Source organism: Oncorhynchus kisutch, linkage group LG1 (genome assembly GCF_002021735.2).
Source record: "Oncorhynchus kisutch isolate 150728-3 linkage group LG1, Okis_V2, whole genome shotgun sequence".
NCBI classification, from domain to species: Eukaryota; Metazoa; Chordata; class Actinopteri; order Salmoniformes; family Salmonidae; genus Oncorhynchus; species Oncorhynchus kisutch.
This window is the reverse complement of record NC_034174.2, coordinates 71,942,397-71,963,039: the sequence shown is the minus strand read 5'-3', so window position 1 is coordinate 71,963,039 and position 20,643 is coordinate 71,942,397. Positions and strand designations below refer to the sequence as shown.

General features: G+C 42.0%; 1 protein-coding gene across 4 annotated transcripts in view; it reads right to left on the bottom strand.

Moving 5' to 3' along the window:
• Nucleotides 1–20,040, bottom strand: part of LOC109886934 (myosin-11) — a 40,701-nt gene extending 20,661 nt beyond the window's left edge. Inside the window, exons 1-6 of one of the 4 annotated variants that reach the window (XM_031831907.1) lie at nt 19,933–20,029; nt 14,588–15,035; nt 13,931–14,087; nt 6,404–6,431; nt 2,007–2,106; nt 1,793–1,816 (exon numbers count right to left, since the gene is read on the bottom strand). In XM_031831907.1, the coding sequence (XP_031687767.1) occupies nt 1,793–1,816; nt 2,007–2,106; nt 6,404–6,431; nt 13,931–14,087; nt 14,588–14,932 (654 nt within the window). In that variant the 5' untranslated portion in view covers nt 14,933–15,035; nt 19,933–20,029. Of the gene's footprint in view, nt 1–1,792; nt 1,817–2,006; nt 2,107–6,403; nt 6,432–13,930; nt 14,088–14,587; nt 15,036–19,932 lie in introns of those variants that run through there. The other 3 variants (XM_031831912.1, XM_031831922.1, XM_031831914.1) reach the window with 3 other exon arrangements.
• Nucleotides 20,041–20,643: the final 603 nt, after the last annotated feature.

The following is a 20,643-nucleotide window of genomic DNA, read 5'->3' as shown; positions in this document are numbered from 1 at the left end:
GATCTAGGAGAAAACTATTTGATGATAACACATCAGCCAAATTTCTTATTGACAAATTCCCAGTAAGATAAAAGATAAATCTCACCCAAGTTAATAGATTAAAACAGAACAAGTTACTGCTACTTGAGTGAAATACTTATTTTCCACCATCATTTGCAAATAAATTCATTAAAAATCCTACAATGTGATTTTCTGGAGAAAAAAAATAATCTAATTTTGTCGGTCATAGTTTAAGTGTACCTATGATAAATTACAGGCCTCTCATCTTTTTAAGTGGGAGAACTTGCACAATTGGTGGCTGACTAAATACTTTTTTGCCCCACTGTACTTTACATTTCAGCAGGGAAAAGGCCGTGCTCGCTTCAGACAGCCACAGAGAAAGAGAGAAAAGAGACAGAAAAACAAAGAGAAAGAAACAGCGAGGGGAAATGACAGATGACAGGAAGGATCAGTCATTAATAGGCTGTTGAAATGGAGAGATGAAGGAGAGGAGGAAGAAGAGGAGAAGAGAGCGACACATCCTAGTTCTAAAGCAGACGTATTAAGTCCACTGCTGGTGATAGAATGTAATTCATTTTTTAGAAGCCTAATCTCCACACTAGCATACTACTTAGAATGCATGGCCAATACATCGCTTCATACTAAGTACCCACTGGGCACAGACGTCAATTCAACGTCTATCCCACATTGGTTCAATGTAATTTAATTGAAATGACGTGGAAACAGCGTTGATTCAACCAGTGTGTGCCCAGTAGGTAGTAGAGAAGGCTGGACAATGACATTATGATTGGGCTTCACTGCATCTCCTGAAGGTCTTGAGGGGTAATGGCAAAGAAAAACACATCTTTTGACCCTTGACCTGGAAGTTAATCCCTTCATTGCTATACAATGATGACTATTACACCACCCCCCCCCCCCAACTATTTGAATCTCACTCAGGCATGATTCTGACAGGAGAGAGCTGTCCGAAAATGCACGTTTTTTTAAATCAGGGGCGAAGAGACCTGGCTGTTGTGATGAAAAGGTCAAAGGTCAGAAATCACAAGGTCACGTGTAGGTCACATGGTGTCTGAAAAACTCCACACTGGTGCAAATCATCAAAAGTGGTAGAACTACTGTGTAACGCTACGGAGGAGCAAGACGCCGCCACAACGCCCACAGGACAAAATGGTGGGTGGTGTATGTTAGCATTAGGGGATGAGGTAGGGGAGTTCAGTGACAGGATATGTCATTTGATAGACAGGAAAAGGTAGATGGACATGCTCACACTGTGCTCTGTTGATCTGTGAGGATCTGTGGTGGTGGTTAACCGTTTCAATGCCGGGCTTCAACCCCAGGCAGTGAAAGAGTGTTTTTGGAAAACCATGGACGACATAACAATAACAACCAATCTCAGGGGGAATATAAAGTAAATCATTGACATATTATCTACCATTTTGTATTTGGATGAGAGGGCTGCATGTTAATAAAAAAAATCACTATCATGCAGTTTTTAGTTGTGAGGTCCATAACTGGTAATATCAGGAAGTTATGAGCACACTGTTCTACAATGGGGATATGGGATGATATTGCTCATGTTATAGTACATTTGAAATGTATTATTTTGAGCTCAACAACAAAGGAGATGGGGAACTTGATAGGAGGGGGATCTTGTCAGAAATATATTTTGTTACTACAAAAAAAAAAAAAACACTCAGTGAGTCACTCTCGCATGCAATCCTTCTTTCTAGGAGAAAACACGCATACACCACCACACGCAAAACACACTTGGGTCATTCCCTTTTTTACTCACGTGGACAAATGCTCCTGGCTGTGTCTATTTGGAGGAAATTGCAGTACAGAATTATCATTCAACGGGGCAGTTTCCTCACACATTGGCCAAGTCTCCCTTAGAGCATGGAAACCGGCTTGGGGAGGTCCCCACTTTTGACACACAATAGCCACTTGTCATAGACGACACAATGGCAAAAACGATACAAGAAAAACGTTGTTTGCAGTATACTTACAGCACTGGTGTCCTTCTTGCCTTTGTGAGAAGAGGCCACTAGAGCCAGATACTGAATGACCTTCTTGGTGTTCTCCGTCTTACCCGCACCAGACTCCCCACTGGAGAGCAGGAGAGATGGGTTAGAGAGAGAGAGAAAGAGAGAGGGTGGGGGGGGAGGGGGGCAGAGGGAGAGAGTGAAAGAAAGTTTGAGATAGAAAAACAGAGGGTGAGCTAGAGAGAGAGAGGGAAAACAGAACTAACAGGTTGTTCACAGTTGAATAACTCACTTTAATTAAACCGTGAACCACGTGAGTGACTGAGTGAAATAACAACATCAACTCCCAAGCACAATGTTATTGCCATTGTCCAAAGTAACGTAATGCCATCCAACCTCTTCCTGTGTGCCTCTAACAAACAATTAGCCCTACCCTACTGCTTTATACCATGATGAAAGGAAACTAAAGGGTCAGACTGACCCACTACCAGACCAGGGGGTCCAAGGAAAGGTCTGATAACCTGGAAAGACCCATGTACACGGAAGGCAGATCCAGGTAAAACATAATCCCTAATCCAGTGTATTTGAGGCTTAAGGAAGACAAAGGCAGGGTACAAATGTATGACATATCCTACAGCTCTAAACCAGAAGGCTAAGGGTGGGTATTGGACATATTTAACAGAGGTCGGAAACTACAGAAGGATGAGGGAGAGTAGTTTATTGGCCTTTGATCTCTAGATGCTGGAGACGCCAACCACAATGCTGCTGTCTGAATGATCCCAGCCTAGCGTCCAGCTGGCTCCAACAACTCCATAAAAGGAGAGGTGTTTGTAAGACCCACCAGAGGCTGTCTGTCATGGGGCCGACAGGAATCTATCCAGTAGCCACCATAAAGATGTAAGCTCTTAATTTGACGTATATTGTCATCGCAAAATAATCATTTTAATGTTTAGTCCATAATGTTGCTTGATCAGTGGTTAGGCTATTAGCTGACCAAAAGTAGACTACATGAAAAGTGCAATACTGTTAATATAACCGTGTGTAAGTGCGGGTTTTCAGTGAATTTATGTCATTCACGAAGCTCATCTGCCTTTCCTAAGGTGCAGGAAAATACTAAACAATAAAAAAAAGTGTGATCAAATTAAAATCCTACATCTGTACCTCATCCACAGGACCTCATCTCACACTATATCCCCTCACACTATACAAGGTCGTAACCTCATACTACAGCATATACTGTACATCAGGTCTGATTCACACTACACTCCTACAAAAGACCTACATTCGTGATGAATGTTATCATAAATTTCCATCATAACATTCATACCGCACCGAAATACAGACCAAAACTCACATCAGGCCCAACATTAACTGTCATACAAAAACCTAAAATCACACTACACTAACTCGACACTGCATCAACACACACAGACCTTAACTCACACGACTTACAGCGTCACTCCTTACACCAGGTCTAGAACACTACCCAGGCCTCAACACATTGTAAAAACACAGAACTCCATAATCCTTGAAAATATCCTCCGAGACCTATAAGCCCTGAGACAGAGACCTCACATTCTGTATATCGAAGTGAGGGGATTCCTCTAACACAGTTTACGGCTTAAACCATCCCAGAGTCAGGGTGGCCACCGTGGATCACTGGTCTGGATGGCTGGTCAGCATCCTGGGCTTTGGCCCTTTTCATTCCAGACCTGGGTTCAAATGCTATTCAAAATAATTTAAAAACACTTTGTCTGTGCTTGATTGAGCTTGCCTGGCTTATTGGACATAATCGAATAAACCCCCGCCCATCTGGCACTCCAGGCAGGCTAGAGCAACCGCTCAAAGTATTTGAACCCAGGTCTGGTTCACTTTTGGAAATGCTAGGTCACTTACCACACTAATTCTTGTAAAGAGAAAGAGATGACCCCAAATAAATGAGAAAAAGGATTTGGTGAGCTATATGGCTACTTCATATGCATTATTATTTTGGTTGTAACTAAGGATTGTGAGGAGAAATTCAGCAATGGAATGGGAAACTGCAGCGTGTGTCTGTGTATAACATGTTCTTGTCAACATACCACACCCTGACAGCAGTCCATTAGCTCATGTTTAGTCTGTTCACTTTTATGTGAAATGCATCTTACAAAACTAACCATTTATAAGAGGAGTCTGTCACAAAGCCTACACAATACTGTTATAAACAGCGCCCTCATATAAAATGCTATTACATTGTCATAGCAAATGCAATTAAAATCTCTAGACTTCAAAAGATGGTACATTACATTGTTTGCCGCCATACAGATGTAGGTTCTTAATTTGAGCCAGTTTGCTACAGCAGGAAAAAAAATACTCCAGCAGCAACAGGAAATGTGAATTATGTGGAATATAATTCATGGACATTTTTTGTAGACGTTGATACAATTTCGTATGGGAAAATCAAGTTTGAAATGTCAGTGTAAATTACAAACTTCAGAACTCTTTTTATACCTGAAACACACTACAACCTTTACATTTGCTGCATTGTGATCCTACACCAGGGTGATCAAATTAAGATCCAACATCTGTATGTTGACTATGTATGCCATGACGCATGTCATGTTTATCAATATACAAAGTAATGCCATCGTCACCAGGTCAAACCCCTGTTTGCTATGGCGACAACAGTCGGTCCCTGGTTCATATGTTTTTACAATACAGCAGTGTCATTTCATACACACTCAGGGAGCATGTCATACATGGCATTCCCCGTAGCGTATGTTTCGCCTATATATGGATAGAAAGCATGCTTATACCTAGCTGACCCAACTAGAAGGGATTTAGAAGGCTCCCAGGTTTTTCTGAAATCCCTGTTGGAGGACGTCCGCTCTGATTTTTCCCTACTGATTCCAGGAATCTTTCAACAGGGATTTTGAAAAAACATTGGGGAAACATTAGGAACTCTTCTGGAATTTTGACTCTATAGCTCCAAACTTCCCTGCTTCCATCCACAACCCTACTGCATTACCGACCTCAACAGGAAAATTAAACCCCAGTTCTCCAAATAAGCATCCTCTGGTAAATTGTTCAGGCAAAACTTCAGGAAGTGAGTCGATTTGTTCAGAGAATGCTGCATCCTGGCATCAATCGGTTTAGAATAGAAGGAGCCCAGAGCTCCAGGGCAGTCTACTTTAGACAGGGACCCTCCCATTTCCTCTACTGGGTACACTGGAGGCTTGACAGGAAAGGTGCTCTGACTTACTGTAGAGTAGGGCTTACTGTAACTAGGCACAAGGTCAAACATGCCAAGAGGTGCTGAAGTGTATTGGGTTTTGTGTAGTAGACCCGACTAGCTAAAACCCCTAGAACTAGGGCCCAAAAATGTTCCTGAATGTGTGGCCTGACAACTCCTAGCCTATATAGTAACTAGAATGAGACAAGCAATTCCATTTCTCTCCCAGAGTCCCAGAGATATTCTAAATAATTGCTCTACAATGAGTAAACAAACAAAATGGAGCCCAAACAAAAACAAATCTGTCTTTATAATCAGGACAGGGCACACTTCCTGTCTCTCTGAGAGGACAGAGGGGGGAGAGGAGAGTAGAAAGGAGAGAAGAAAAGAGAGAAGAGAAGTGTTCTAACCCCACAACTCCCTGGATAATGGTTCCCACAACATACAGATGTAGGATCTTAATTTGATCACCATTTTGTTGCTTAGCATTGTCATGCACAGCAGGAAATTCTAACTTGTAGTGATTTGAGTTTAACAGCTTCTAAAGTTTGTAATTTCCACTTAGAAATGTCAGACTTTATCAACCCCTACAAAAATGTTTATTATAAGCCACATAATAATTCACATTTCTTGATGCTGCAGGATTATTCTCCAGCTGTAGCAAACTGTCTCAAATTAAAATCCTACATCTGTATGACATGAGCATTTCAGCTAAGATTCACCAAAATACCCACGGAACTTCCTGTCATCCTTATTGTCAAACCAATCAGACATATCACCATAGTTGTCCCCCAAAGTGTTCATTCCCACCAGACAGACCAGTGTGTTAGGGTAGTGCAGTAGCAGGCTGGAAAAAGGTAATGTTGATGTTAGAGGTATCTCATTTGTTTAACTGTGGCTGAAATGGCTCCCTATTCCTTATGAAGTGCACTACTTTTGACCAGGGCACATAGGGCCCATAGGGAATAGGATGCCATTTCCGACACAGTGTGTGTTTATGTAACCCATGGGTTACATAACTGTTACTGTTCCATCTTCAACATCCCCCCCCCCCATCCAACCATGTGACTTCTAGGAAAAATGTGGGGAGAAAAAAAACAAGGTGTATTTTAGGATCAAACGTACTGTATAGTGTGAAGTGTAGTGTGAAGTGTAGTGGATAGTGTAAAGTGAATAGGGTAAAGTGGCAAATGTTTATTTTTTTACTCACGTGCAAAGAATGGACTGGTCCTCACGATCTGCAGAAAAAAGAAAAATCCTGATGTCAGGATAGAGTTGCTCATACATGCACTTATGCAGTATGAAGACAGGCATCTGACATCAGTACACCATATAGTAAGACAATTGGATTGGTTAATCAAGACAACTTGTTTCTCTGGTCCTGGTAAGAGCATGGCGCGTGCAACGCCAAGGTTGTGGGTTCAAATTCCCACTAGAGCCACAAATTCAAAAACACACTCACTGCACTTTAAGTTGCTTTAGCATGATATCTATTAATCATTTCTAAACGTGCATAAATCATAAACATACCCATACTGTATATCTGCTACCTGTTCATTTGGACAGTATTTCATTTTTATAACTCTTCCTGTATTTCGGTAGTGGTGCTCCTGAGTAATAACTGAGCGATGATGACGTTCTGTTGTTTCCTGTCTCGATGTACAGTGCAGTCCTCAGATCACACACACAGCCGGTCATATGAAACACACTTTATTACTCCAGAGAAATCAACCAAGCGTTCACATCTTTGTACAGCCATATGCGTTGAACCTTTGCACAAACAGGGCTCAAGTTAGAAATTGGTCGGGCTTTCCAAAGCCTAAAACATGAAAACAAGACAATAAAAAAAAAAAATGCTTTGATTTTGAAAAATAAATATGTCCACCTGATGTGTTACGCAATACTATGACTATCAATTCCTGATATGTGATCCCCAAAAAATAGACTACGTCACAAATCCTAGGAAAATACTAAAGGTCCATGTAGGGATATAACGAAACAGTATCCTCCTTTAAAAACGCTAGACAGGGTGTGTATGTGCTTGTGTGTCTGGAGTCTGGGGAATGCTGTTAAGGAGAGAAAGACCATTTGGATATTATTAGTTCAATTATCAAGTTAAACTATTTGGAGCCCAGTGCAATCTAAACATGACCTATGTGAAACAGCGAGAGGGGGGGATTGGAGAGAGAGAAAGCAGAAGGAGAGCGAGAAAGAAAGAGCAGCAGAGAGGGTTAGTTAATCCCCCTGTGCATTATCCTTATCTGCTAATAGAAAGCCCATGGCTCGTATGTTGTGTCATTTAGCGTAACTCCTCAAAGATTGAAATCTCTCCTTACTGGCCATCATTCCCATCCCTGGTCCAACTGGGCATGTGCTATGCTAGGCTACACTAGCCAGGCTAGCCTGTGTGGTTTTGCTCAGGTTGGAAGAACTGAGCACTAGGATGCTGTTCCTCATTTTGGACGTGACTTGGCAGTGGGTTAGGTTCCATTCCACACAGCAAAATGCTGTCTGTTCCCCTTTCTTCCTAATTAAGGCACAGAGGGGAGAGGGAGAGGAGGGGCATCCAGGGCTGTGCAGCATTTCCAAACAGATTCAAACACAAGACACCAAATGTAGCGCTGAGCCAGGGAGAAGAACCTCAAGGGGGAACGCGAAGCCATTGGGAGAGGGGGAAACGCCAAACAGTCATCTGAAATGGCAACCTATTTCCTACTGCAAAGCGAGATAAATAAAATACAGACACACACAGAGAGAGAATCTCCCAAATTACAAATTGGTTTAAAGGGAAAATTCCAAGGTCACTCTAGTCTCATCCCAATCACGAGTTCACCAGAGAGATAAAGCCAAAACCTGTCATCAAAATCACCGTCAAACAGAACATTTCATATAAGAGATGTATATAAATTCCCGTTATGACAATGACATTGGATTATTAAAAAAACTATTTTAAATCAACATTTCAATCATCCTCACCAGCTGAAACTGTACACAAAACCCAATCGCATGAGAACTTCCCATCTCTATTCCCTTCAAACTTCAAAGAGCAGGCAGGGCAAATTTCTAAGCCTTTGTGAAGGAATGTAAGTCTTCCCAGGAGAGATGAGAGCCAAGACTTCACAGAATTGTCAGAGACTGATTGTAGATAACCCTGTTAAGACACTTAAGAAAGTGTAGACTCTAAGACTATTATCTAAGACTTTTATGTTGTTATGTAGCAGACAGGCAAGGCTGTGGCTGGTCAAAAGTACTGCACTACATACAGTGCATTCGGAATGGATTAAATCGTTTTTCCCCCTCATCACACAATACCCCATACTGACAAAGCAAAAACTGCTTTGTATGCGTTTTTGCAGACTCAGTATCTTGTTGAAGCACCTTTGGCAGTGATTACAGCCTCGAGTCTTATTGAGTATGATGCTACAAACTTAGCACACCTGTATTTGGAGAGTCTCTCCCATTCCTATGCAGATCCTCTCAAGCTCTGTCAGGTTGGATGGGGAGCGTCGCTGCACAGCTATTTTCAAGTCTCTCCAGAGATGTTCGATCGGGTTCAAGTCCGTGCTCTGGCTGGGCCACTCAAGGACATTCAGAGACTTGTCCCAGTCACTCTTGCATTGTCCTGGCTGTGTACTTAAGGTCGTTGTCCTGTTGGAAGGTGAACCTTCGCCCTAGTCTGAGGTCCTGAGCAGGTTTTCATCAAGGATCTCTCTGTACTTTGGTTCGTTCATCTTTCCCTTGATCCTGATTAGTCTCCCTGTCGCTTGGCATTCAGGCCAAAGAGTTCAATCTTGGTAGAATCTTGTTTCTCATGGTCCGAGAGTCCTTTAGGTGCCTTTTGGCAAACTCAAAGTGGGCTGTCATGTGCCTTTTACTAAGGAGTGGCTTCCAACTGGACAATCTACCATAAAGACCAGATTGGTGAAGTGCTGCAGAGATGGTTGTCTTTCTGGAAGGTTCTCCGATCTCCACAGAGAAACTCTGGAGCTCTGTCAGAGTGACCATCAGGTTCTTGGTCCCCTCCCTGACAAAGGCCCTTCTCCCCCATAGCTCAGTTTGGCCAGGCGGCCAGCTCTAGGAAGAGTCTTGGTGGTTCCAAACTTCTTCAGCTCTGGGGTATGCTTCCCCAGAGCTGTGCCTCAAAACAATCCTAACTCGGAGCTCTATAGACAATTCCTACAAACTCATGGCTTTTTTTTGCTCTGACACCCACTGTCAACTGTGGGACTTTATATAGAGAGATGTGCCTTTCCAAATCATGTCCAATTAATATAATTTACCACAGGTGGAGTCCAATCAAGTTGTAGAAACAGCTCAAGGATGATCAATGGAAACAGGATACACCTGAGCTCAATAACGAGTCTCATAGCAAAGGTTCTGAATACTTATGTAAATAAGGCATTTCTGTATTTAAATGTTATATACATTTGCAAAAAAATCTAAACCTGTTTTTGCTTTGTCAGTATGGGGTAGTGTGTGTAGATTGCTGAGGATTTGTTATTTATTTAATCCATTTTAGAATAAGGCTGTAATGTAACAAAATTTGGAAAAAGTCAAGGGGTCTGAATACTTTCCGAAAGCACTGTAGAAAATAGGGTGCCATATCAGACACTGCCAGGGTTGTTGATAGTCTTCCTCCTCTTAAAATGTACATGTAGACCCATGGAGAGATTGCCACGGCGACAGGGCGACACCCCCCTAAAGGGTTTGTTTGGACCGTACCATTAGTCATTTAGTCATCTCCTCTATTCTGTCGTGGGAAATCCTATCAGTCTGTTAACAATAAAAACTCCCAACACTCCAATCTAAACATAGCGACAGAGTAGACAGCGAGCAATTGACCGTCCATCGTCATAATGTTTACTCACGGCCCTGGATACACACACCATAGCTGTAGATGTACACACTGACATTTCCTGTGTACATGCAATTAAGTTGGTAGATTCCTACACAAACAACATCAACAGAAAGTATGAGTTATACACTACACTTGAGATGGGCAGCTTTTGTTGGCCCGCTGATAAAAATGCATACAAAATAATCTACTATTAACCAACTTCCTGTTGGGAGTTAGAATAGTAGAACACACAAGGTGCAATTTAGAAATGTTGTTGTGCATCTGCATTTTTTTTCTTGTTATGTCAGTCACTGACAGTCAGCCCATGTCAGCAACATTTTTGGGGGTGTTATCTAAACTTGTAGTTATCATGGTAGAATTACTGACCGGAGGGCCCCTATTGATTTTGTTAGTCACGCAGTCAGATATGATATTAAAAAACATCTCTCCATGCCATGACAAATAGAGTAGAATTGCAGGAAATTTGCAACATTTTGCTTAGGGCCCCCTCAAATATTATTGTTCTCAGATTTTATTTATCAATTTTAGGTGTGTATTAAAATGTGTTTGTTTTTTTGAAAACGCTATACACTGAACAGCTGCTCTTTCCATGACAGACTGATCAGGTGAATCCAAGGTGTTCCTAATATTTGGTAGACTGTGTATTTTCATTGTCTAGCTGGAATGGCATGTTCATTTCCTGTATATTTGACTGATATGTGGTCACCCAAGATGAATGAACTAAGTTGTTCTGGATAAGAGCATCTGCTAAATGACAAATGTAAATGTTTTACATACTCATTACTGTATTGATTCATTTTTAGATATTGATGTCACAAATGTATCATTTGTACAGTTTTTTTAAATAAAAAAATAGTTAAGTTACATTTGTCTGTGTAAAACCTAGCAGTACTACTTATTTCTCAGACAGATATATATAGTTTTGCAAAAAACATGATTGTCTCTCCGAAATGAAACCATCAAGTGATAGATTTCAAACAAATACATGTCTGTCATTGAACAACCCCATGCCATGATTAGACACTGAAAAATAACTATTTCGTAAGTTCTTTAAACAATAAGCTAATTTTCCAACATTTCTGAAAATGGTTATTTAGTGTTTGAAAGAAACTCTTCATATAAGCACACATCTAGCAGCTTAAAAGATCTTTACAGCTAGACACACTAAAATGCTGTTTAAATTACTCCACATTTCTCAAAACAGATCAAATCGAGTAACAATCAGACCAATGTAGATCAAACTTAGTAAAAAAATTAAATAAATTGCTGGTAAAAACATTGATTAACTTTGTTATTATTCTGCCAAAGTAGTTATAAAGTGTCAGTGGCACAATTCATAAATTTATCCAATGAGGGCTTAACATTCTTGTTGTGGTTTTGTTTAACCTCGACCTGCCTTGTTTCCTGTTCACCTGACAGATCCCCCTAGGAGCTGCATACACACACACACACTAATGTGTTAATTCTGACTGAGCTGGAATGTCAAATGCTATCTGACAAGAACCCACAGAACTGCAGGCAGCTTCTAGGGGGATCTGTTGTGTGTGTGTGTGTGTAGCACGGTATCCTGAACGCACACACACACAGGCTTAACCTGACTTACGAGTGTAAGAAAGTCCATCTAAGACCTAAATCCAAATGATATAAACATGGGGTTTCAAGTTTATGAAGTTGGAGTGACTGATAAAAAGAGAGGATAATCAAGTCAGTGTGTTTGCTCTCCTCTTTGTGATGCATGACTAGAAATGTATCCAGTACTTAAACCGGGTACTACATAATAGGGAACTTGAGCTCGAGTAGGAGTGAGGTGTGTTTCTGCTTGGCCAGCATCACAGGGCTTATTCTAACTTCTCTCATCATGCTGCAGCACTTTGAACAATGGAGAGGGTTGGTTCTTACATCATTTACAATGTGCTTCCAAGGTCATGTTCTGGGAGGACCCCATTGGTCAGAAAATTGTCAAAATGAAGTCTAAAGGAGAGATGGTGTTGTTTTTTTCCCCAAAGAAGTGACTGCTCTGCTGTTTGACTGCAATGTTAGGTTCATTAATACTCTTTTTAGACTATCGTGCCAACCTGAACCATACTGTGCTGACTCAGATACATTTGTGTCACATTCTTTTCACAACTACCGTAGATGAGTAAGCAGGCCAGTGCGATACATTTGCCTCAGCTTGGCTCAGTGGTGTAAAACTGGTGAAGAGTAACCATGCTGAAGTAGTGACTTGGTAAGGAACGTGGTATGCCAACAAACTTAGCAGAAGAACAGCCTCTGTGTGGTTATGGATTTGTTTGAGTGAGTCAGATCTAAGTTTTGTTGATGCATGGTAAGCAACACAGTGACTGGCTGGAAGTGTGATATAACCACAAAGCCCGTGTGAGAACATGTTGTTGTATAGTGTCATTTATTGCCGCATAATTGACATGTACTGTCAAAAAAGTGATGATCATTTAAATAAACTGTTAACATTTACTTACAGCTAAAATGTCAATTGTAGAATTTAAAACATAAAAAAAGGGTCTGATATCTACAATCTGATTAGAATTTACAATAAATTATACAAGTGCTTGAATCAAGGGGGTAAATACAGAAATGTTTGTCTCTGGGAACTTTTGCTTTTGGGCCAAAATGAGTCATTTAAATGGACAGAAATATTGTCAGAAGTTAGCAACTTAAGATAAACTTCCATAGTTTATCTTTGTTCCTAAAGCAACAGACAGAAAAGGCTAAATGGAGAGCATATTTTATTGAAGATTCCAACAGGAAGTGTCTTCCGACTTCCCGTCCTCCATCTCTCTAAAGCCAGATGTCAGTAAGCTCCTCTGAAAATCCCCCAGAATTCTTATAAAATCCTTGGGGTCAACTAGGTCCCGCATGACCCCTGACCTCTGGCATCACATAAAGCCTTGTGGGAAACGCTGAGTTGTCCACATCACGATATTAGCCTCTTGTCCTCTCTTAGTCTTAGCAGTGTATGGGCTAGCCAAGAGCCCTTCACTGGCATTTACTGTAAGCAGAGTTAGCCCATCGTCACCTCGTGTCCAGATTTCTCTTTGAATGAGCTACTAAAAGGCTTTTTCTGCTTCTGTTCATTAACTTTCATTGAAGTAAGCTTTTTTTTACATTGTTTTTAATGCAGTTTCACAGCCCACATACTTCAGGAAGAGAGGTTTTTGACCATTGAGGGCATTGATAGAGCATGTAAGGCTATAGTATATTTAAGCAATAAGGCACCTCGGGTGTTTGTGGTATATGGCCCATGTGCATTATAAACTGGTTGGGTCGAGCCCTGAATGCTGATTGGCTCACAGCCGTATACCACTGGTATAACAAAACATGTATTTTAAGTGCTCTAATTATGTTGGTAACCAGTTTATAATAACAATAAGGCACCTCAGGGTTTGTGATATATTGGCCATTTATCACCCCTTGGGCCTTATTGCTGAATTATATATCTGCAGTATTCTGCACTGCAGTTTGGCTGCTGCTGAGTTGATAAAATATTGTACCTTTTGAAGAGTATTGAAGCTATTGTTGAGTGATTGAAAATGTTTTGTTAATTTGTTGACCTAAAGACAGCTGACACAAGACTGTTGCAATCACTGTTTTGTAGCAGCTGATATTATACAAACCACTTTTAATTCTCCCAAGATAGTAGCTAGCTAGATAGGAAGATTAGCTGTGGTGAGATACCATGGCCCTCAAGCAGGGTTGGGATCAAATCAAATGTCATTCATTTCAATTCAGCAGGTAAACTGACACTCCAAACATTTCATTTCAGTCAATTGATGGACTGAATTGAAGCGACACCAACCCTGCCTTCCCAGACAAAGAAGCTACAGTATCAGGAAGAGGTGTAACTATGAACAATGAACCTACCTTGCATCATGTTTCTGTAGGCATTGTCAGTGATGGAGTAGATGTGAGGGGGAACTTCGTGGCGTTTCTTCCCTTTGTACATCTCAATGATTTTCTCAGAGTAGATGGGCAGCATCTTGTATGGGTTCACCACTACACAGAACAGGCCAGAGTATGTCTGCAGAGAAAACAAGGATGAGCAGGGTTATTATTAAGCAAAAGGCACCTCTGGGGTTTGTGATATATGGTCAATATACCACGGCTGTCAGCCTAATCAGCATTCAGGGCTCGAACCACCCTGTTGATTATTTATAATAAGCCAACATGGTTATTCTACACTTATTAAATTGCTGTGTTTGAAATTACCCTTGACTGTCATGTGTATCACAGTCCTTTTTGCTGGTAGCAAGGACCTCTTTCTCAGATTGTGAAGACTGTGTATTATTGTGAGTATTTATGAGTCTGTGTGCTTCTACGACCATATATTCTCATGTAGTGGTGCCTGGCCACACACTGGTTGAATCAACGTCGTCTCCACGTCATTTCAAGGAAATTAAGTTTGAACCAAAGTGGAATGGACATTGAATTGACGTCTGTCCCAGTGGGACAGAATTCATTTACCTCAGGTTGTGTACTGTACAAGTGTGTATCTGTGTGAAAGTAGAGTGTCCAACTCACATAGATGAGCCCGGAGAAGTACCTCTCCCGGATGTTGTGCAGCACCGACGCCTCGTTCAGGCAGGTGAGCTCGGCCATGTCCTCCACCTTACTGAACTTGGGAGGGTTCATTTTCTGGATATCATCCTTATTCACCGTCACCTTCTTCCCGTTGTCGGCCAGCTCTACCAGACACTCGTCCCCGTGCTCCTCCTTGACGCTCGCCGCCTCGAAGCCATTCTTCTCTGAGGGGATCCACACCAGCTTCTTGGCTGACCAGTCGGCCTGGGCCATGGGACTGTTGATGAAGTCCTTGTCCAGGAAGAGGAACTTCTCGTCCTCAGTCATCGGTTTTTTATTAGCCATCTTGGTGGTCGGTGGAGGATGTTGGATCTTCTAAGACCTTCTGTCTTTTGGGGGGGCGGGGGGGGGGGGGGGGCAGCTGGAGATGGGGATAGAGATAGGGGTGCTTGTGGGAGAAAGAGAGAAGAAATATTCAAATGTTAAAAGACTGGATTGGTTTGGTTTGTGTTTATGGTTTGGCTAGTCATCGACTCAGAGAAGGGGGTTATGGGTCTGGGTCGTGCACAGCAACCACAAGGTCAAGGGTCAGTGGTATAGCTCCATAAATTGCATAATTCTTTCCATAAATACATTCTCACACAGAAAACTCTGTTTTCAGTCCAGCACTTCCAAAACATACTCAAGGGGTTATTAACTAAATGGTGTACGAGTCAGACACTACATATACACTCTCCTACCACTGCCAGCCATATGTCCACAGAAGGCATGGACACTCAAAGGGTTAACATTTCTTCATCCATCCAGAAACTCCCAGAATACAGTAATTCTCACAGACCCCCCCCCCCCCCCCCCTCTTCGGGTTTAGCCTCCTACACGCTCAAACACGAGCCACAAGGGAGACTACAACCATTACAGTGCCTAGTTTAGGCATGACGATAGACTCTGGGAAACGAGTTCTAAGTAACTGTACCATATGCGATAAGGACTTACATCGATCTTCTCATCTCGTGTACTGTAAGTGCTATACACTTTTACAAGTGAGGGGTTTACCCATACCCTAATCAGAATAAAAATGCTCCAACAACAATAAAGTCAATTTTTCTTCATTCCCCCTCTCTCCTGTGCAGCACCGTCCACTACATTGCAGTCCCGTGCTGTGATGCCCATATATGGCCTGCTTCTCTGGAGCAGGCCTTTCGATGGACCTAAACAGCCAGGCAAGTTCAACTCCCAAACAAAGCCCTTATAGGGAAGAGTATGTCTACAGCTGGTCCACACAATTTGGAGTTTACGCCAAAATGATAACAGACAGAGAGGGAGAGCTTGTTTTTTTGGGGGGGGGGGTTCATGGTTCATGCTTCACATGGTCCCGCTGCTGTGCTGTTCTCCTCTGTGGCTGTGTAGTGTCGTGTGGTGGTGGGAAGGAGGGAGGGATGCTAGCTAGCTAGCTGCTGGGCTCTGAGTCATACCTGTAGGAAATGGAGCCATAGCAGGTGCACAGATCTATGGCAAACTCAGTGCTAGTATTTTATCATTCAGTGCTGTTATGAATGCATTACTGGAATCTTGGTAACAACTTGCTGTGATTAACACCCTAATAGAAAACACCAACGGGTCAGTGGAGGCTGCTGAGGGGAGGACGGCTCATAATAATAACTGGAATGAAATCAATAGAATGGTATCAAACATGTGATTTCCATGTGGTTGATACTATCGCATGGACTCCATTCCGGGCATTACTATGAGCCGTCCTCCCCTCAGCAGCCTCCACTGTAATGGATCCAGTTCAATAGTACTACAGTGTCTAAAGGATTCTGACACACTATCTTTTAAATTACAATCAGACCATGCAGACATACGACATAACTAATGATAAATGTTGACCTTTGTGCTGGTAAATCAATCTACTCTTGCTTGATAAGATTCAGACTATAATAAATTGCACTACATCATGGAGTCCCTGCACCCATCATTCCTATCCAGCCCAGTCACAGACTGACATGCTCTTTCTAGGACTAGAAATGGGAACTATGCGAACAAGTCACAAGTCCTCCTGGGAAAGATTGTCACTGCGTCCCCTGGGACCAGCCAGAGCCAAACTACCCACAAAAGCATAAATATCCACTTAGCCAGAGTGAAACACTTTTTTTAGTAAAAAGGACATTGTCCTCTACCCTGTTCCTTATTTGCAATGGTTGCAGAGCACAGCACAGAATGAACTGGGGCCGTACTAATACACAACAAAGTAGTCCAAGGTTGTGTATGAAGAGGAGACATTACAGCGGATTCAGTATGAACTATTTCCTTTACTGACTGAGGATAAGTGGACTTTTCCTGACACTCCCCTCCAGTACTGTCACTGTAGATGCAGCAAGACAAGTGTGTTCACTCCCTTGAACTTTTCTGCACCTCTCAAACAATTTAGACCGCTCTCTCTTTCTCTCTACTATTTTTATATCTTTCTCTCTTATCCCGAAAATCCATAAAATGTCAGCACTTTCCTTCCCGTCGTGTCAACGCATGGTCAGTGGTTCCTCACCCCCTTCTCTCCTCTGTCTCGCTCTTCATCTTGTTGTGTCAACGCGTGTTCACCTTTGTTCTCAGCCAGCGTACACTGACGACAGTTGTCTGAGTAGGGGGCTGACAGGGTGGCAGTTTGCTGATAGGAAGCAGTCCAGCCTGGGTAGAGACTATAAGACCGTACTTGAAGAGCATGATAGGGAGGGAAAATTAGGGAGGATGAGGTGGAGGAGGAGAGGAGTCTGAGGATTCTGTTTGTCAATACTGTCAGGAGAATGAGGGGCAGGGGAAAACAGGGTAGAGAAGAGAGGAGCGGGAGGAGAGGAGAAAGGGGAGGGTACAGTAAAATTATGGTGAAATTCTCAGTAGCAAAGTTTGTCTTTCCAGGAAGCAAAGCCAGAAGATAAGGAATCACTTCATGTATCATCAGATAAGAACTCATTGATTGTCGTATCTAATCCTGGTATCTGGTACGAGGCAAATGTCCAACTCATCACAGAATAGTAGAGAGATTGAGTAGGAACCATTTTCATTAAATGGTGGAACCTCCTGTGGTCTTGCACGTACATCCACTGACCCGCTAAGTTCCAAATAAACCACTGTTTAAATTATTTGTGTATGAATGGACTGGTTGCCCAGGAGACTACTTGACCTTTCTATTTGTAGGGGCTGAATGGTGACCCCTGGGCCTGTGAAAGGCTTTACCCTCTCCCTCATCATTACATCCCTTCCCTGATTCCTGGCTTCATTGCAAAAACTAATTTCCTAATAGTTACTGTACTGTTACTAAACACTGCATCATCAAGCCTTGACGACTCAAATGGATTGCACTCAGCTATGCCAGGATAAGAGTTAGGCCAAATAAAAGGTAATTCTACCAACTATCACATAATCTAACACATTCACCACTCTGGTATATCGGCTGGTATTCTGTGTCAACTAACACGAAGGCCCTGATTTTCCTCGCCTGATGTCTCAAACTCTGCTCTATGTTCACTACATACTTCAGTCTGAGACTGCCATCATTGAAGTCGTTTGTGGTGATGTCAAAGTGAGGTGTGTTGGACAAAACAAAGTCATCAGCAATAGGATCATTTCTAACCAATCAGAGTATCAAAGTCAATTTTTTTAAAGTCTAAAAGCAGTCGGGTTTCTGAGACCAATCAGAACAGTTAGAATGTGTTTGCGTTCTAGAAATCGTCAGGGAAGTACTCAGATCCAGACTCATTGTGGAGAGGAAACGTATCTTTTGGGCGGAGCAAGGAGTGTTGGTAGCCAGGCAGCTGATTTGTTGCGCTCTGAGTCCTGATGAACTGCAATAGGCCCACATGTAAATACAGACAAAGTTATCCTAGTGAGCGAAAACCGGGTGTAATGATACCGGATTCCAATAGATTTGCATGCGGAGGTATGTGATGAATAAACACTCCAATCCAGTACATCCAAATAAAAATGTTAAAGCCAGGTCCTGTAAGGTCATTGAAATGCAATTAAGGTTAATGTTGTAACTACCTGCCCAGAGATAGTCAGAGTACGATGCATTTCAGTCTTAGGTTCTACTGCTATTGTGTCTCACGTGTTTCTTACTCCAAACACCTCTCTTCTTATTAGGCAGTTTGGCCGTTCTCCACCTTTAAAAGAATCTGCCTTTATTTTCTCCTGATAGACCTTCTGACCATGTTGTTTTCACTTGTGCCTTAGAGCAGTGCTCTATTTCACCAAAAGACTTGGTGAAACTTGGCTGACAGTTGGTTGAAAACATTTCGATGATGCTGCAGGCTCTCTGTGGTGGATCGACAAAGGCCGTCAAAATGAATCTCCAAAGTCAGAGACAAGATAGCTGAGAGGTAACAAAGTCCTCAGACAGAGATAGAAAACCACATGCTTGCTTTACTCAAACTCCCATGCAGCATAATCATATGATAGCCACTTCTCCTGTCAGCAAACTATGAGGTTGTTTTTCAACATCAGGTCAACCTCAGTTACTATGACGACGACCCCAATGTCTTTCTGCTCAGTCACAGACATTTTGGAGAGGATACGACTCTCACAAGTGACAAGTCTACCCTGAGCCACCACACCGCAAAGTTCGGCATCAAGACAGACAGCTTTAAAACTACCATATTAGGAGAACAGGAAACACCCTGGTTAGCGTTCAGCCGGTTTCTTCTTTCAGCTAGACAAAGTCAACTTCCCCTTACTTCCTATAGCATGGCACTACTGGTGTAAATAATTCAGTCAAGCTGTTATTCCAAGCTGTTACAGTATAAATAACATGGCTGCTGGTTAGTGTATAGAAAACATGGTAAAGAAAGGCATTGTTAGGCAATGTTGTGCTGCACTGATAAAAGGGAAGAATTCGCTGATAAAGATGGCCAACATAAAAAGGTCACAGACTCTTTAACCACATCATCATATGACTGCATCAGACAGATGTCAGCACAGCAGTTACATTGTATCGGCTACCACGGATAGTCATTTCTTCTGGGGTGATTTGGCTTGTTCTGCATTTACATTAGAGTCATGCGAAAACAGCTGTCAAAAGCATGCAATTGTAACAGAGATGAACAGTGATAATTGATATCCGATATCTATTTTCTGGTAATTTTGCTCAGTGATAAATGCTGTGTGTGAAACCTAAACACATGAAGGAATTACAATATAGGGTACATGTGATAAACAAAAATGTCAGTTTCAAGAGCCACAATCCATGTCGCTAAGCGTGCATAATAAAGGTGCGCGCAAAACAACAAGTGCACTCTCATTCTCTCCAACTTGTATCAAAGTAAAACAATGGCCTTGCATAAAAATAAATGACTTACAAATTTGATGAATTCGAATCAGCAGGGGGGATTTGGAAAGTTGTGGTTTGGAGCGTCCTGCGGTTGACAGGGTAGCCTACTCCAAAGACGAACCGTCCAAATTACCCTGGTAATTACCTCGCTTTACCATTTAAACCCGGAGGGTGGAGTCGCACGCGCAGACCCTCCCCTCTCTGATTTGACAGCAGAAAATCATCAAATTCTACCGCAGAGCGCGAAAGTACTGTCCAAGACGGTACTTGTTTGAAGACTCTGTGGTACTGTCATGTTCACAGCGTGCTTGACGCTGAAAAGCAGAACGAATTGCAATTTGGCTGCGCGTATTTTAATTTGACGCGGACACACTTTATAGTTATCTGGTATGCATAGTACACTTTAGTATCTCTTCATATTCATTTTCTTTCAGTGAGCATAATGGCAAACGTTATGGGGTGTGTGTACAGTATATATGTATAGCCTACTTGTAAGTGCAATTAAATTAATGGTAATTATTTAATATTATACCTTCATAGAAACTGTTGAATATGCGGGTGATGAGTCATCCAAGGACTATATGACCCCCCTATGGACCTACTGTGGGAATATTGCCCAAGGAGCTCAACAACATCTATAGTAAACAGTGGTTATCAGTGTCATTTGTCTGTTTTTAAGGATGATGTTTAGAATTTACACTGTCACTGTCTCTTTCCAAATGGCACACTTCCATCAACA